Source organism: Mesoplodon densirostris, chromosome 7 (assembly GCF_025265405.1).
Source record: "Mesoplodon densirostris isolate mMesDen1 chromosome 7, mMesDen1 primary haplotype, whole genome shotgun sequence".
NCBI lineage: Eukaryota > Metazoa > Chordata > Mammalia > Artiodactyla > Ziphiidae > Mesoplodon > Mesoplodon densirostris.
In genome coordinates, this window is record NC_082667.1 from 14,998,545 (window position 1) to 15,014,181 (window position 15,637).

The 15,637-nt window shown below is 44.4% G+C and overlaps 1 protein-coding gene across 1 annotated transcript in view; it reads left to right on the forward strand.

The window, feature by feature from the left end:
• Positions 1–1,828: 1,828 nt before the first annotated feature.
• The window catches only part of LOC132494128 (uncharacterized), a 92,925-nt gene continuing 79,116 nt past the window's right edge, over positions 1,829–15,637 (forward strand). The window contains exons 1-2 of the mRNA XM_060105163.1: positions 1,829–2,371; positions 3,602–3,721. Coding sequence (XP_059961146.1) covers positions 2,306–2,371; positions 3,602–3,721 — 186 coding nt within the window. The 5' untranslated portion in view covers positions 1,829–2,305. The remainder of the gene's footprint in view (positions 2,372–3,601; positions 3,722–15,637) is intronic.

Consider the following 15,637-nt stretch of genomic DNA (forward strand, 5'->3'; position numbering starts at 1 on the left):
CATCTTTTAGAAGTCTTATGCCAAGTCTTCATTTAAGCCCCTAATTGAAGGTTTTGTTTGCTGAAATAACTCACCCCTACCCCCAATCATTGAGGCCTGGGAAATTCATGTCTGCCTGAGGCCAGATGAATTAGTCTATGGGCATACCAATCTTTGTCCTAGCTAGTGACCAGATTTTCCAACCCCAAAATAGGAGCCACATGGTTTGACACAGGAGTTTTGTTCTCTTTCCAGGCGAGCATGGCAGTCTGGGAAATGTAGTTTCAATGCCGATAGGTGGAATTTCTAAGCAGTTCCATAGTCAGTGGAGGAGAGAAGACAGGACCTTCAAAGTAGGGATTCCCAGGGAAATTAGAGATTTATGGGTTACTTTAATTCAGAGAAGAGAAGAAAACACTAGAAAAGAGAAACTTTGTCCCACTCAGGGGGCGGGGGAATAAGGAGAGAAAGACCTGGAAGCGCATTTTGGATTCCAAAGGAAGCGGACAGAGAGAAGATTGTATGAGGTGAGATTTGGGAAAATAGGCAAAAGAGTCCCACACGTTAGTTAAAAGCTCAGTTCTGCAGTCAGCCAGACTTGGGTTCAGATCCGGAGTGTGCTAACCACCTGGGGGATCTCGGCAGTAACTTAGCCTCTTTTTAGGCCAGCAGTATAGGTCTAGAGCGAGGCTAGTAGAGTTTGCATCCTGGCTCTGTGACCTTAAGCAAGTTCCCTAACCTCTCTGTGGCTCACTTTTCTCCTCTGTAAAATGTAAACAACACCCACCTTCTAAGGTGTCCTAAGGACTTAGAATCTTAGAACAGTGCCTGGGACATTGGCAATCACTCAGCATATGTTAACTATTGTTATTACCTCTGGAGTTTTTCTTCAAATGTAGTAGACAAGACACATTTTAGCTAACACACACTTTTTTTATTTGACTAGTTATGAGTTTATTTTCAAGTGTATTAAAATATATGACTAGCACATCAGAGCTGTGGTTTCACTAATGTTGTTGCTTCAGGCAAGGCTATGTAGAAAAAGGGCATCGATTTAAAGTTAATTTTAAAAATAAGGAAAGTTAATAAAAGTCAACTTAAAATATATAATATAGGAGGAATGTGGGTATGGAAGAAAATCATGCAGGCAATACCTAAATGGCTCAAAAATTTGGAAAAAAATCCGCGAAGCCATGTTCCTTTTTGCTTATAAAACCTTCTAAGGCACATGGGTGGAGAAATGAAGGAGGAAAGATACTGATCTAGATGCTATCAAAACTTTGCCTCTTTTCCCCTCTGTAATCACTGTTCTTCCCTCTTTGAGAATTCAGTAGAAGGGCCCAGGCAAGCGAGACCTCACGCCCTAGTGAGCTTTGGAACCCCGAAAGCATTGTGGACTAGGGGGGCTCGGGGAAGAGAGGCCGAGCTCTGGAAACCTAAAGCCAACTCCCCAACTTCGCTCTCCTGTCGCGTTTAGGGCGATTCGGGCCTCTCTGATTTTTTTGGATCACTGGGTCAATCAGTCAGCCAATGCCTCGGGAGAAGTTTAATTAAGCTCAGATCGCCGGCGCGAGCTGCCAAAGGTCTCCCTGCCCGCCCCGCCCCCAGCACATCTGGTGAAAAGCTTCTCCCCCTCCCGGCAGGACGGGCCGCAGCCCGCGCATGCGCATCGGCAGGACGCCCAGCGCCCCGCGGCAGGCTCGGCTCCCAGAACAGCGTTGCAAACTGTTGCATCAGACAGCAAGCAGCCGGCCGGGCCGCCAGGGTTTCTAGGAAGATAGGAAAGGTTTGAGATCTTCTGTGGTCGCTTGGGAGCGTTGGCGGCCACTCAAGGTGTTTACACACTGGTAACAGGATCCACTGAAATCTCACGCTTGCGTCAGTCGTGGTAGGGACTTAGCCACAGGTGAAATTCGCTGAACTCCGCTGCTGCATCTGCTCCCACCCCAAGGCCCCAGGCTGGACCAACCGAACTGGGATTCGCTGTGCTATACTAAGAGCCAGGGCCCTGAAGGAGTGAGCGGGGTTTGATTCCTCTTCCCAAGAACAAGAATGCCCCCGAGGAATTTCTCACTCTGTCAAAGTGCAAAACTAATTTCTCCGGATAAGCGCTGTTGCCGATTCCCAAAAGGGCTTGGAAAGATCCCAGTAGGAATGTTTAGTGGTTTCCAAATCTCTTCACCCAGCAGCTGAACACGCAGACACTGACCATCAAAAACTTCTTGGTGGGTGGACACACGTCCTCCTTCACAGATAGGCCTTCTTTTGGTACATCTCAGTCCCCATGTTATGAAGACTTTGGACATTAGCCAGAGGATGCACAATCATGAACTCAGCGCAGACACAGCACACATATACAGGTTCTCTAGACCCAAACAGCTCTGCAACTCAGGTAATGGAAAAAGTCTTCCTTACTCTCCCTCAGTCTTCTGGTCTCTGAGCCACTCCTTCCTCAAGGGGAGAGAAAATAATACTGTATCTAGAAGGGGTGGGCCAGTCTCGGGGGTGGGATATTCAAGAAGAATGAGTACTGATTTAGAATCTACTTTCTAAAGGGATTTCCAAGGACGTAATCTGAATCCTACAGTTCAATCCTCTCTCTCTCTCCCATTTTTTTTTGGGGGGGGGGGATTGGGGGAATGGTTTAAAACCAAGATCATTCAGTATTAATGGATTTTCCAAAAAGACAAAAACTGGCAATTTACCTTATGCATTCTGTCTTTGCTAGGGTGTTAATGGTGGAAATCTATTCCATTTGAATAATCTTGAAAGCTAAAACAGGCCTAGTTTTCTTCCTTGCCCTCTTTATTATGAATCACTCAGTCCCAAGATTCAATAGAAAAATGACCCAAAAGACTCATAAGCATTATCCCACACATCCTTTTGCCAGATAGTCACTGTTGTTTGTTTAAGCCAACATTTTCCTTTGGACAGTGGGGTATTATGGCACTATGGGATTTTTCACCATAGTAGATGCTTCATAAATATGGCCTGAGCTATTTTGGTCAATAGTGATCTTATAAACGGAAGGAATGACTACTAGAAAAGGAAGGAGCATGGGCTAGTGCTGGAGCCAGAGCATTTCTGAGCCCTGCTTCTGAAGGTATATCAGGACCCAAACCTTCAACCAAATAGGTGTCACCACAGTGGCATCTGTGGTCACAGAGTTTGATCTCAGGGAGCTGCCAGAAGCTGACAGAATGTCAGATATGTCTAAGCAACAGTCCTCACCTGGAGAAGCAAGTCATGTACTATTATGGGGCCTCTCCAGGCACAGAAGTTGGAGCCAGGAGGTCAGAAGCCAGGTGGGAATGGGAGAAAGTAACCTTCTGAGCTCATGTACAGTACAGCTCATGCTGTACTCATGCTGTACTGCTAGGATCTACACATCGTGGGCCCTCAATACATGTTTGTAGAATGAATGAACTGAAAGAATGAGGGAAGCAGCAGAGAGAGGAAAGTTCAAAGAGGTCTAAGAATTTTGCAAGAAGCAGCCTGGGATGTTCAGGACTCTCTGGTCTTGGGTAAGAGGGGAATCCTTGTAGCTCAAAGACTTAGGGTGAGAGAGTCACAACTGTTAAGTGACAAGTCTCAAGAAGTTCCTTCTGCTTTGGTTTCCCAGTTTGGAAAACCTCCAGTTAGTGATTCCAGAGCTGGCCAGTCAATCTCTTCAACCAAGCCTAATGACATCATCAATCATTGCTTCACCTCGACAGAATTCCCGGAGCAAACTTCTGGAAAAGTAAGGGGTCTGAGGGAGGGTGTGTGACTGAGATCCGGAGGACAGGAAAATCCCCCAGAAGCCATCCTTTAAAGCCATAAGCAAAGTGGTGGCCCAGATGACTAGATGATGCAGACAGACACTAAAAATGTGATTCGTTTTCCACATTCTGGGGGCACTCATAAATTCTCAACACTATACCCAGCCTAAACCCAGACAAACCTTCTGTTCTAAAGGCTTATGATCTAAATTCCATTTTGGAAAGTCTGTCTTTGAAATGTTTAAGGCACCTCATTTAATCCTCATTTTCACTTCAAGTCAGGTACCTCCTCCCTGAGAAACCCACCACATTTGAAGTTTGTAGCTGGCCTTCCTTCTGTTTTTGCTATTTATGTGCCAATTTAAAGGGTGGAGAGAGCCACATTAGTTTAAAAATAAAACACAAATAGCAAAATGAGTCTTGGTTAAAGTAAAAACCACAGAAGGGATTTTTTTTTCCCTCTCATACTTTTCAGATTTTCCTAGAACCACCTTTATTTCCTCAGAGCCCAGACATAGAAAGTGAGTGGGCCTCTCCAGATGCTCTTCCAAGGGAAAGCTGAATGCCTCATCCCTATTCTCCTCTCATTGCACCTTGAGGATTTGTTTTCCTATTTTAGACAATTGAGTCTCAGACTGGGTCTCAGAAAGCTATTGAAGCCCTTGCTACACATGTGGTATCTTTGAACACTCTTAGAATCGATTTTGGTTTGTTTTTGCATGGTTTGTATCTTAACCTCTTTTGTTCAGCTGTATCACCTTGTACATTCTGGGTGATGGGTGATGGGAACATCACTTTAAAGCCAGATACTCCTGGTAGATTCCCAGCATTGCTACTTACCAGTCTTATGACCTTACCTGTCAAATGAGAATAATGATGCACACCTCTCAGGGCTGTAATGAGGATTAAGGAGTCAAGACACAGAGAAGACTCAGCACAAAACAAGCGCTTAATACACTGTAGCTATTATTAAAAAAAGATCCTTTTATCTCTTCGCTCCTTCCTTAACCAATCCTCTCCTATTTTGGAGAAGGAAAGAAAGTTAGTCAGCTGTTCCCATGGATGATTTTTGTCAATTTTTGCATCACCAAAGGGTCTATCAGAAGGGGAGACAAGGCTGAGTTGACTTGTAAACACCTGGGCCTTTTAATGGGATGATGGGATCAGTGTTCTTGCCTCTCAAGAGGTGACCAAACCAGCAGTGCAGGGACAGGGGAAACACTGAAGGCCGATGGTTGGGTGGTAGGGGCACAGAAGATGGGGAAGAGTGGACGCAGGCCCAGGGCTAAGGCGAGGGGCCAGATGGGATGCCAGCTACCCGCTTTGGGGTTCTGAGTCTAGCTCCTGCAGGCCGAGGCCCGCCCACCCCGGGGTCTGGTAACCGTGGGACCCGAGGCGCATGCGGCAGCGCCCTCTGCCGGCCTCTCGGGGCAAGCCGCCCGCCCGGCAGTTCTGCAGGGGGGACCCGGGATCCCTCTCGCTGCCTCCGCCCCCGCTCCATCCCTTCAGAGGACCTCGCGGCCCGGTCCCCGACCGGATTTCGGGAGAAGCGTCCCTATCTGACGCCTGTGGGCTGAGCAGAGACGATGCTCGGAAACATCCAATTCATCCGAGATCGGAGGCCGCGGGAACCCACCCAAAACCCGCAGAGGCTGCGCCTCTGGGACCCGGGGCCAAAGCCTGCTGGGCTGTCGGATCGCCTTTGGCCAAGACCACGGGTTCTGCGGACAGAGAGGAGCCCTGGGTTCGCTTTCTGCCTCATCCATTTTCCAGCTAGGTGACCTTGGGCAAGGTACTTAAATTTCCATGAGCCTTGATTTCCTCATCTTTAAGATGGAGAAAATGACCCCGACTTTAGCGGGTTGACATGACGATTACGTGGGACCAGACAGCCTGGGTTGGAATTCGGGCACTGACTTCAGCTAGCTGTGTGCCTGGGGCAAGTTACTTAACCTCTCTGTGCCCCGGTTTCCTTCAAAATAGGGATAATAAAGGTACTTACCTCTGAGGGTTGTTGCCTGCAAAGCGCTGAACACAGTGCCTGGCACAGAGTAAGCGCTCAATAAATGGTGGCTATTGTGGTTGTCGTTATTATTGTTCTTAAGACCGCTGAGCACACGAGCAGAACTCTAGCTGGCGGTTATTATTAGTCTTTCCTGGGTCCGGCTATTTCTTTCCGGGCATTGTTAAAATCTTTTACCAGGCGCTCGCGTCCTAATCAGTAGCCGAAGGACAGCCGGCCTTCCCGAGTTTGGAAAATCGAGGTTCCCCTGGAGGAGGGCCAAGAACGCGGCCGCGGGCTGCAAGGACCGGGACCTCCCGGGAGGGGTGCCTGCGCCACGCCGCCTCCGCCCGTGCCTCCATTAGCGCGCGTCAGAGCCGCAGTGACGTCGCCAGGTCCGCGGGCGGGGGGGAGGCACGGCCTGGACACGCGGGAGCCTGGGGTGACTGGGATGGCCGTGGTGGCCCGGCCGCGCGAGTGCCCTGCTGCCCCCGGCGGCTGCTGCCGAGGCAGCCCGAGGAGCTGCGGGAAGGCCCTGGCCGGGGTTGGCTCTCCCGCGCCTGCGGGCGCTGGGCGCGCCGGGGCTCCGCCTGCAGCCCCCGCGCCCCGGGCCCGCCCAGCCCCGCGCGGGGCTGACCTCCTGGCAGCCGCTCAGCGTCTGCGTGGTCTTTCCCCTCCTGTCCTCTCTTCCCCGCACCCGCCCCAATCTCATTCCTTCTCGTCCCCAGCGACACGCTCAGTTTCTTCCTCCACCTTCCTTCTGGACCAACTCATTTGCTGTGAGTGGCTATTAACCACCCACAGGAGGCGCCTCCCACTCCAGGCTCCATCTGCAGCCCTCGGCGCGCCCATCTCTTCGCTGGCCTGGCCGGACAGTTCCACTTGGCTTGCCGTGCACGCATCTCCAACTCGCCGTGTCTGGTCCATCTCAGTGATGGCAGTACCATCATCCTAGACGCCTCGCCCCTCTAAACACCTCTCCAGGCACTCTCCATTTCTTCATTTTAATCCCAGCCAGCCTGGTTTAGGGGTCCCTCTCCCATTGGCTATTAACATATTCCCCTGAAGGATCTCCCTGCTGCGCTCCCGCCTCCTTCAAATCCATCCTCACGCACCGCCAGAGCAATTACCTGCAGTCATGCCTGGCCATGCCTTTCTCCGCTTAAGGCTGCCCAGCCTGGGACCCCAAGCCCTCTCTGTCTTCATGGACACCCTCCTCTGCCATTTTCTATCTGATACCTTTCAGAGCTAGCCCTGGGTGTTGCACCATGCTGGGACCACACGATTCAAGGTCTTCCGTATCTTTACTGCTGTTGGGCCCTATCAAGGGAATTTACTCCCCACTCCCCTTCCTGCCCCAGCTGGCTTCCTCTTACTCATTCCCCAAAGCTCAAGATGTGAGTCACCTCTTCAAGACTGCCTTCCCTGTTCTGCTATCTGGCTGAGCGAAGTGTCTCTGGACCCCCAAACTTTCTACCCCTGCTGCTTTAGTTGTATTTGGCATAAGGGCCTGATCTTTCAAGATGGCCTCTGAGGCCCTGCCTGGTCTGTGCACTGACCCGCACCTTCACCCACAACTCCATCCTCTTCCTCCCTGGCTCTGGCCACAGTGGGGGTCTCAGTTCCCAGCCTCTGTGTTCACCTTCCCATGCCAGTGGCTTTGTACAGCCTGTTCTCTCTGTCTGTACCTTTCTGCCCTTTCTCAACTACTCAACTTTTGGCTCTCATCCTAAGTAAGCATCATTTCCTCAGACTTCCTCCCCTGACCCTCCCCCACCCACCCCCAATTCAGTTGAATTCTCCTTTGATGGATCAAAGCATACAAAAACACCTACAGAGAATAATATTCTTAACACCTGTTTATTCTGTACCCCTTCCCTGGCTCCCCGCTCCTTGCCAAAGCTTAACATGTGCCGTATTTTCTTCAAATCTTTTTTTAAGGACATAAAACTTCACAGATCTAGGTAGAGTCCTCTGAACTCATTTCTGTCCCTCCCCCAAGGTACCTGATCTCTTGCATTTGGGGTTTATCGTTCTCATTTATGCTTTTGTATTTTTTTTTACTACATATGTTTGTGCCTGTAAACACTTCATAGAATTGTTTGGCATGTTTGTAAACTTTGAAGAAATGGCATTTACTGGATATATCATTGTGTAACTAGTTTTTTTCACTCAGCATTATGACTATGAAATGTAGCCACACATGTAGTTCTAGATCATACATTTTCACTGCTGATTCGGGTCCCATTGGATGAGTTCAACACACTTTACCTATCTCCTTCTGGAGGACATTCAGCTTATTTTCAAAATTTTTTTCGTTAGAAACAATGCTACAATTAATATTTTTTATACCCATCCCTTTGTGTGAAAGTGAGCCACCCAGGACGATTCTTGGGTGTGGAATCTCTGGCCTCAGGTCGTGTAAATTGGCAGCTTTACTGGGCATGGCTGAAGAGTTTTTCAAAGCGGTTGTACCAGTTTACACTTCGATAGCAATATATGAGTTCCCATGCTTGGCTTCCTCAACAACACTTGGTAATGTCAGGCTTTAAAACTTTTGCCAAGCTGGTGGGTGTGAAATGGTATTCCAGTGTTTTAATTTGCAATTCCCTGTTTACAAGAGAGACTGAGCATACTTTCATGTGTTTACCGGTTATTTGCCTTTCATCTTTTTAAAATTGCTTCTTGGTTTATTTGACAGTGCTTCTATTGGATTATCTCTTATTATGTGTAGGAGTCCTTTATGTATTCTGGGTACTAATTCTTTGTCAGGCTGTAGCCCATCTGGTATCTTCTACTCCACTCAAGCGCAGTTTTAAATCTGTGTGATTGATTAATGGCTGACTTTTCCACTAGACTATAAGCTCTATGAGAAGAGGGACCAACCCCCGCAAGGTATGTAGCATCTAACACATACCGGGACTTAATAATAAATATTTCTGTACTGAGGTGTATTGACATTATTTGTCTTTTTACATGCTTATCACTTCATCCCTCATCCTCAGTGACCCACAAGGCTGCAAACTCCTTGAGAGCAGGAATCTGGAGCTATTTTATCCATTTTTCATGTCTCCATCTTTGTATCTATCACAACATAACACCTCTGGCACAGAATATATATCCAGCCAGTTTTGCTTAATTTCCTTTGAGCTTTCTTTCTCTTCTTTCCTTTCTCCTTAACCCATCTTCTATCCCTAAGCCCAGTTATATTATCTATAAAATGAAGGAATATGAAAACCTTCTCAGCTGTTTGTGAGAATCACACGATACAATGTATTCGAGGAAGTAGAACAGTGCTTAGCACACAGTTAGCGCTCAATAAGTGGTGACTTTCATTATTCCCAGAACAATCATTTTGGTGACTAAAGATACACTCTATTTAATTTTAACAGCAGAGTTCTTTCAGAGAGAGAATAAAACTGAACTTCCTGAAGATCTGGTGAGCGCTTTTTTTCCCCTCCCTTTATTGGCATTTGACCCACTATATAAGGCTCAGTCCCAACACGATCTCTGAAAAGCATCAAATATCATTCTTCTCCCTTTCTTTTATAAATTCCAGACATATCAAAGGCATATGAACCATACATAGAATTCAAACCTTTAAGTGGAAACATATAAAGGCCAATTCCACATCTTTGGCCAGAAGTCAGAGAGCAGAAAAAAGGTCTGTCAGTGATACCAGAAGTGGGATTTAGTGTTTGCAGCCAGGGACAAAAGCAGAATTCTTACATCTGTTTCCTACATCTGCCATTGATTGTGTGACCTTTGATCTATTTATAAAATGAAGGTAATAATTCTTGCTTTTTCTGGAGGTTGAACTTCATTAATTACTCGTTTTAAAATGCTTTGAGATCCTCAACATGAAAGGCAGTTTGGCTGTATTTAAACAGCGCTCCCAAGAGGTAAATGGCCCAGCAACATCTGTCCAAGCAGCTCGGGAATCTGATCTCCATTTTACCAGAAAGTGAGGCCCGGGAAGGCAGATTGCTGGTCCAGAGTTGTAAGTTGCCGACAGACACGGGGAAACCCCCTTCATCTCCAGCCCCAAGCTCGCAGGAATGAGAAATCTCAGGGCAGCCTTATTTGATCAAGATGTAGTGCTACTCGGAGGCCCGTCATCTCTAGGGTTTCATTGCTACATGAGGAAAGCAGGTGGCTGCAATGGGCCCACTGCAACGTGAGGCCACCGGCGAGAACAATTAGAGCCACGGTGACCGTGGGCAGCGGCCTCTCCCCAGAAGGCTCAGAGGAACTTTGCTGAGAGATGTAACAGGAGAAGGTGGGCTGAACCCAGAAAGCAGCGTAGGCAGGGCCCCTCTGGAGGCTGACCTCCTCCTCAACTCAGAGATATGGGAAAGGGACCTGAAAGAAAACAACGGAGAGGGCTGAGATCCTTGTCTGACAGCTCTGCGTGGTAGCATCCGAGGGCTGAGCTGGCCCCTACCGCGGCTGTTAGAACCAGCGACAACTGTGCGGTGGTTTGAGGAGAGAGCCCTGAAGCCAGAAGAGCAGGCTTTAAAATCCAGCTGCAAACTTACCAGCTGTGCAATTTGGTCTCTGAGCCTCAGCGCCCCAACTAGGGGAAGGGATAATAATACACCAACTTGTCAGGGTTGTTAGGAAGATTAAACAAGAAAAGGCACCTGACAGTGTGCCACTTGTGGAAGGGATTCAATCACTACTCATGAGAAAGATGAAAACACTACCAACTCATTTATGACTGAGCAGAGTTCTCTCCCTTTTCTTAAAAAAGTTTTCCCCTCTTTATTCTTAAGCTAATACTTGTACATGATTTAAACAAACAAACAACCAGAAAAAAAAAACTACCACATCACGAAAGAGGATTCAGTGAAAAGTGAGTGTCTCGTTGAAACCCCTTTTTTTTTTCTTTTCTTTTTCTTTCTTTTTTTTTTTTTTTTGGCTGCTCAGCTTGCAGGGTCTTAGTTCCCTGACGAGGGATCAAACCCATGCCCCCTGCAGTGGAAGCACAGAGTCCTAGCCACTGGACCACCAGGGAATTCCCTTATTTGAACCCCTTATTGACCATTTCTCCTCCCCTGGTGGCAATAAATATTATCAGGTTCTGGTGTATCTTTCCAGAGATAGTCTATGCACATATAAGGATCTACCTGGATTTTGAACTTTGCCTTTTTTTTTTTTTTTTACGAAACAATGTATTTTTTTTGGCCGTGCTACCTGCGGAACTTCCCTAACCAGGGATTGAACCCGTGTCCCCTGCATTGGAAGTGAGGAGTCTTAACCACTGGACCACCAGAGAAGTCCTAAACAATGTGTCTTGAAACTAATTCACTATCTGTATATATAGAGCTACCTCATTCTTTTTAAGGCTACATAGTATTACACTTCATTTATTCAGCCAGTCCTCTACAGATAGACATTTAGCCTGTGTTAGTTTTATTTATTTATTACCACCAATTTAATGGCTTAACAACAGCACAAATCTATTATCTTACAGTTTTGTACATCAGAAGTCTGAAATGAGTCTTGCTGGGCTAAAATCAAAGTGTTGGCAGGATTTCCTTCCCTTTGGAGACTCTAGGTGAGAATCTGTTTCCTTGTCCATTCTAGCTTCCAGACGTGTCTAGACACTTCTAGACCTGCATTCCTTGGCTGTGTCCCCTTCCTTCATCTTCAAAGCCAGCAACCATTGGTAGAGTTTTTCTCAAGTCCCATTATTCTGACCGTCCTTTTATGCTTCCCTCTTTCACTTTTAAGGACTCTTATGATTGCATTGAGCCCACCCGGATAATCCAGGATAATCTCCCTATTTTGAGGTCAGCTGTTTAGCAATCTTAATTCCATCTGTAACTTTAATTTCCCTTTGCCATGCATATTCACAGGTTCTGGGGATTATGATGTGGACATTTGCGGGGGGGGGGGCGTTATTCTGCTTACCACAAGGTTATTGCCTGTCTTTTACTATTACAAACAGAACTAATGAATGTCCTTGTATAAATGTCACTTCCTACCTGTGAGATCAAGTCTGAGAAGCAGTGTCTGTGTGAAAGGGCATGCATTTAAAATTTTTTGGAAGGTATTGTCAAATTTTGCTCTAAAGGGATTATACCAGTTTGCACATCTACCACTAATGTACCAGTGCAATTTAAAAAATTAGTTGCCTTTTTTATTTTAGAGCAGTTTTAGGTTTACAGAAAATTTGATCAGAAAGTACAGTTCTCATATACCTCCTTCCCATAGTTCCCCCTCTTATATACATGTTATATTACTGTGGTACTTTGTTACAATTGATGAACCGATGTTGATACATTATTATTAACTGAAATTCCTAGTTTACACTAGGATTCACTCTTGGCATCCTACGTTCTATGGGTTTTGACAAATGTATAATGACATGTACCTACAATTATAGTGTCATACACGATAATTTCACAGCCCTACAAATCCTCTCTGTTCTGCTTATTCATCCCTCTCTCTTTCCCACCCCAAACTCCTAGCAAAGACTGATATTTTTATTGTCTCCATAGTTTTGCCTTTTCCAGAATGTCATATAGTTTGAACCATATAATATGTAACCTTTTCAGATTGGCTTCTCTCACCTAGCCATGTACATTTAAGATCCCTTCGTGTCTTTTTGTGGATTGATAACTCTTTTTTTTTAATTGCTAAATAATAGTCCACTGTATGGAGGTACCACATTTTGTATAGCCATCACCTAGTGAAGGACATCTTGGTTGCTTCCAAGATTTGGCAATTCTGAATAAAGCTGCTATAAACATCCATGTGCAGGTTTTTGTGTGGACATAAGTTTTTCAACTGTGCCAATTTTTTCACACCTTTGAATACGCAGTATTTTAGCAAACTTATTCATCTTGGCTAACCTGATAGATGACAGTGGTATCTAGTCATTGTTTTAATGTACATTTCTTTAAAGAAGAGTGAAATTTGACATCTTTTTATATTTATATTTTAATCTTTGGCAATGGTCTGCTCATGTTTATTCTTCTAGTGGCTTGCTTTTTTTTTTTTAAGTGAGTGATACATACAATCTTTTTATATAACAAGGAAATTGGAAATTTGTTCTATATTTTTATAAATATTTTGTCCAGTTTATGTCTTTTGATTTTTTCCATGTTGAAATTTAAAATATTTATAAAGCAAATTTATACCTTTTGTTTTCTTTTGAGGCCTTTGCAGTTTGTGTCTTGACTTTCCCACTTTGAGATTTTAAAAAATTCTCCTGATTAATTCTCCTGTTTTTATGGTTTTAATTTTTACATTTAAGTCTTGGATACATCTGGGTATGCTTAGTTGAAAGGAGCAAGGTAAGGTTCCAAGTGCTGCCCTCCCCACAGCCCCCTCCCCCTGCCATTGTTAACCCATCAAGGAATGTTGTTCCAGTATCATTTTCAGAAGAATTCATCTTTCCTTTATTGGAAATGCCACCTTGATTATATACTAAATTCTAGTGGGTAATTGTGTCTTTTCTAGTCTTTTGAGCTATTTTGCTTACCAACGTTTTCCACTATTTTTAAAATTAATTAATTTTATTTTTAAAATTTATTTTTAGCTGCGTTGGGTCTTTGTTGCTGTGTGCAGGCTTTCTCTAGTTGCGGCGAGTGGGGGCCACATCGTTGCGGTGCGAGGGTTTCGCACTGCGGTGGCTTCTCTTGTTGCAGAGCACGGGCTCTAGGCACACAGGCTTCAGTAGTTGTGGATCAAAGGCTCTAAGGTGCAGGCTCAGTAGTTGTGGTTCGCGGGCTCTAGAGCGCAGGCTCAGCAGTTGTGGTGCACGGGCTTAGTTGCTCTGCGGCATGTGGGGTCTTCCCAGCCCCCCAGGGCTTGAACCCGTGTCCCCTGCATTGGCAGGCGGATTCTTAACCACTGAGCCACCAGGGAAGCCCCTTCCACTATTTTTTTTAATTACAGATTTACTGGGATATAATTCACGTACTATAAAATTCACCCCTTTAATTATACCAGTCAGTGTTTTTAGTATATTCACCAATTTGTGTAGCCAACACTGCTCTCTAATCTCACAACATTTTCATGCCCCCACAATGAAACCCTGTACTCATTAGCAGTCACTCTCTACTCCTTCCTGCCCCTAGCTCCTGGCAATCACTAATCTTCATTTGGTTTCTATGGATTTGTCTATTCTGGACATTTCATATAAATAGAATTATCTGGTATGTGGCATTTTATTGACTTCTTGCACTTAGCATAATGTTTTCAAGGTTCATTCATGTTGAGGCATGTATCAGTACTTCATTCCTTTTTTTTTTTTTTTTGATGTGGACCATTTTCAAAGTCTTTATTGAACTTGCTACAATATTTTTTCTGTTTTATGTTTTTGGTTTTTTGGCCATGAGGCATGCGGGATCCTAGCTCCCTGACCAGGGATCGAACCTTCACCCCCTGTATTGGAAGACGAAGTCCCAACCACTGGACTGCCAGGGAAGTCCCCTTCATTTCTTTTTTATTGGCATATAATATTCCATTGTATGGCTCTACCACATTCTATTTATCCATTCATCAATTGACTTACATTTGGATTGTTTCCACTTTTTGGCTATTATAAATAAGGCTGCTATGAACATTTGTGTACAAGTTTTTGTGTAGATATATGTTTTCAATTCTCTTGGGCATATATAGAGGAGTGGAATTGCTGGGTCACATGGTAACTCTATGTTTAACATTGTGAAGAACTGCCAGAATGTTTTCCAGAGTGGATGCATTATTTTACATTCTTAACAGCACTGTATGTGGGTTCCAATTTCTCCACATCCTCACCAACACTTGTTAATGTTTGTCTTTTTGATCTTAGCTATCCTTGTGAGTGTGAAGTGGTATCTGATTGTGGTTTTGATTTGCATTTCCCTAATGATTAATAGTGTAGGACAACTTTTCCTGTGCCTATTCAACATTGTATGTCTTGTTTAGATACATTTCTATTTAAATTCTTTGCCCATTAAAAAATTTAGTTATTTATCTTTTTTATTGAGTTGTAAGAGCTCTTTATATATTCTCTCTTATCAGATATATGATTTGCAAATATTTCTCCCACTCTGTGAGTTGTATTTTAATTTTCTTAATGGTGTCCTTTGAAGCACAAAAGTTTTTAATTTTGATGAGGTCCAATTTATCTATCTTTCCCTTTTGTTGTTTGTGGTTTTAGTGTCATATCTAAAAAACTACATTATGTTTTAATGTTTGGCAAAGAGTCTATCCTCACTTTCCCCCCCCCCCGCCCCCCCCAGCCTATTCTTGCATGCTTTTTTTTTCATGTGAACTTTAGAATCAGCTCATGTTGTTCCAAAAGCAATTCTTTCAGTATGTTTTAAAAATTGGAATCACTGTAAATATGAATGATTTGTGAGAACTGACATCTTTACAACAGTACATCTTCCTATTCAAAAACAGGATATGTCTTTACATTTATTCAGACTACTAAGTCCTTCAGTAGCATTCTAAAGCCTTCTTCTTATAAATTTAGCACATTTAAAATAGTTGTGTTTTTTTGCTGTTGCTCATATGAATGGAATCTTTTCTTATATTTTCTAACTGGTTGCTGATTGCATGTAAGAAAGCTACTCACTTTTGTATATCAGTCATATAACCAGTCATCTTAGTTTATTGATATTGAATGACTTTATTGATAATGCCCGAGTTATATTTTCTAGATATGCAGTCATATCATCTAAAAATAATGATAATTTTGTTTTCTCCTTTCCTGTTTTTATACTTCTTACTTCTCTCTGTTTTCTAATTGTATGGGCCAGCACTTCTAGAACAGTGTTAATAATGATGGTGTTAGTGGAAATCTTTACTTTGCTCCTGACCCTACAGAAAATGCTTCTAGGTACAGACTTTGCAGAGAGGCAGCTGTCAGTGTCTCTTTCTGAGTCTTTCTTTT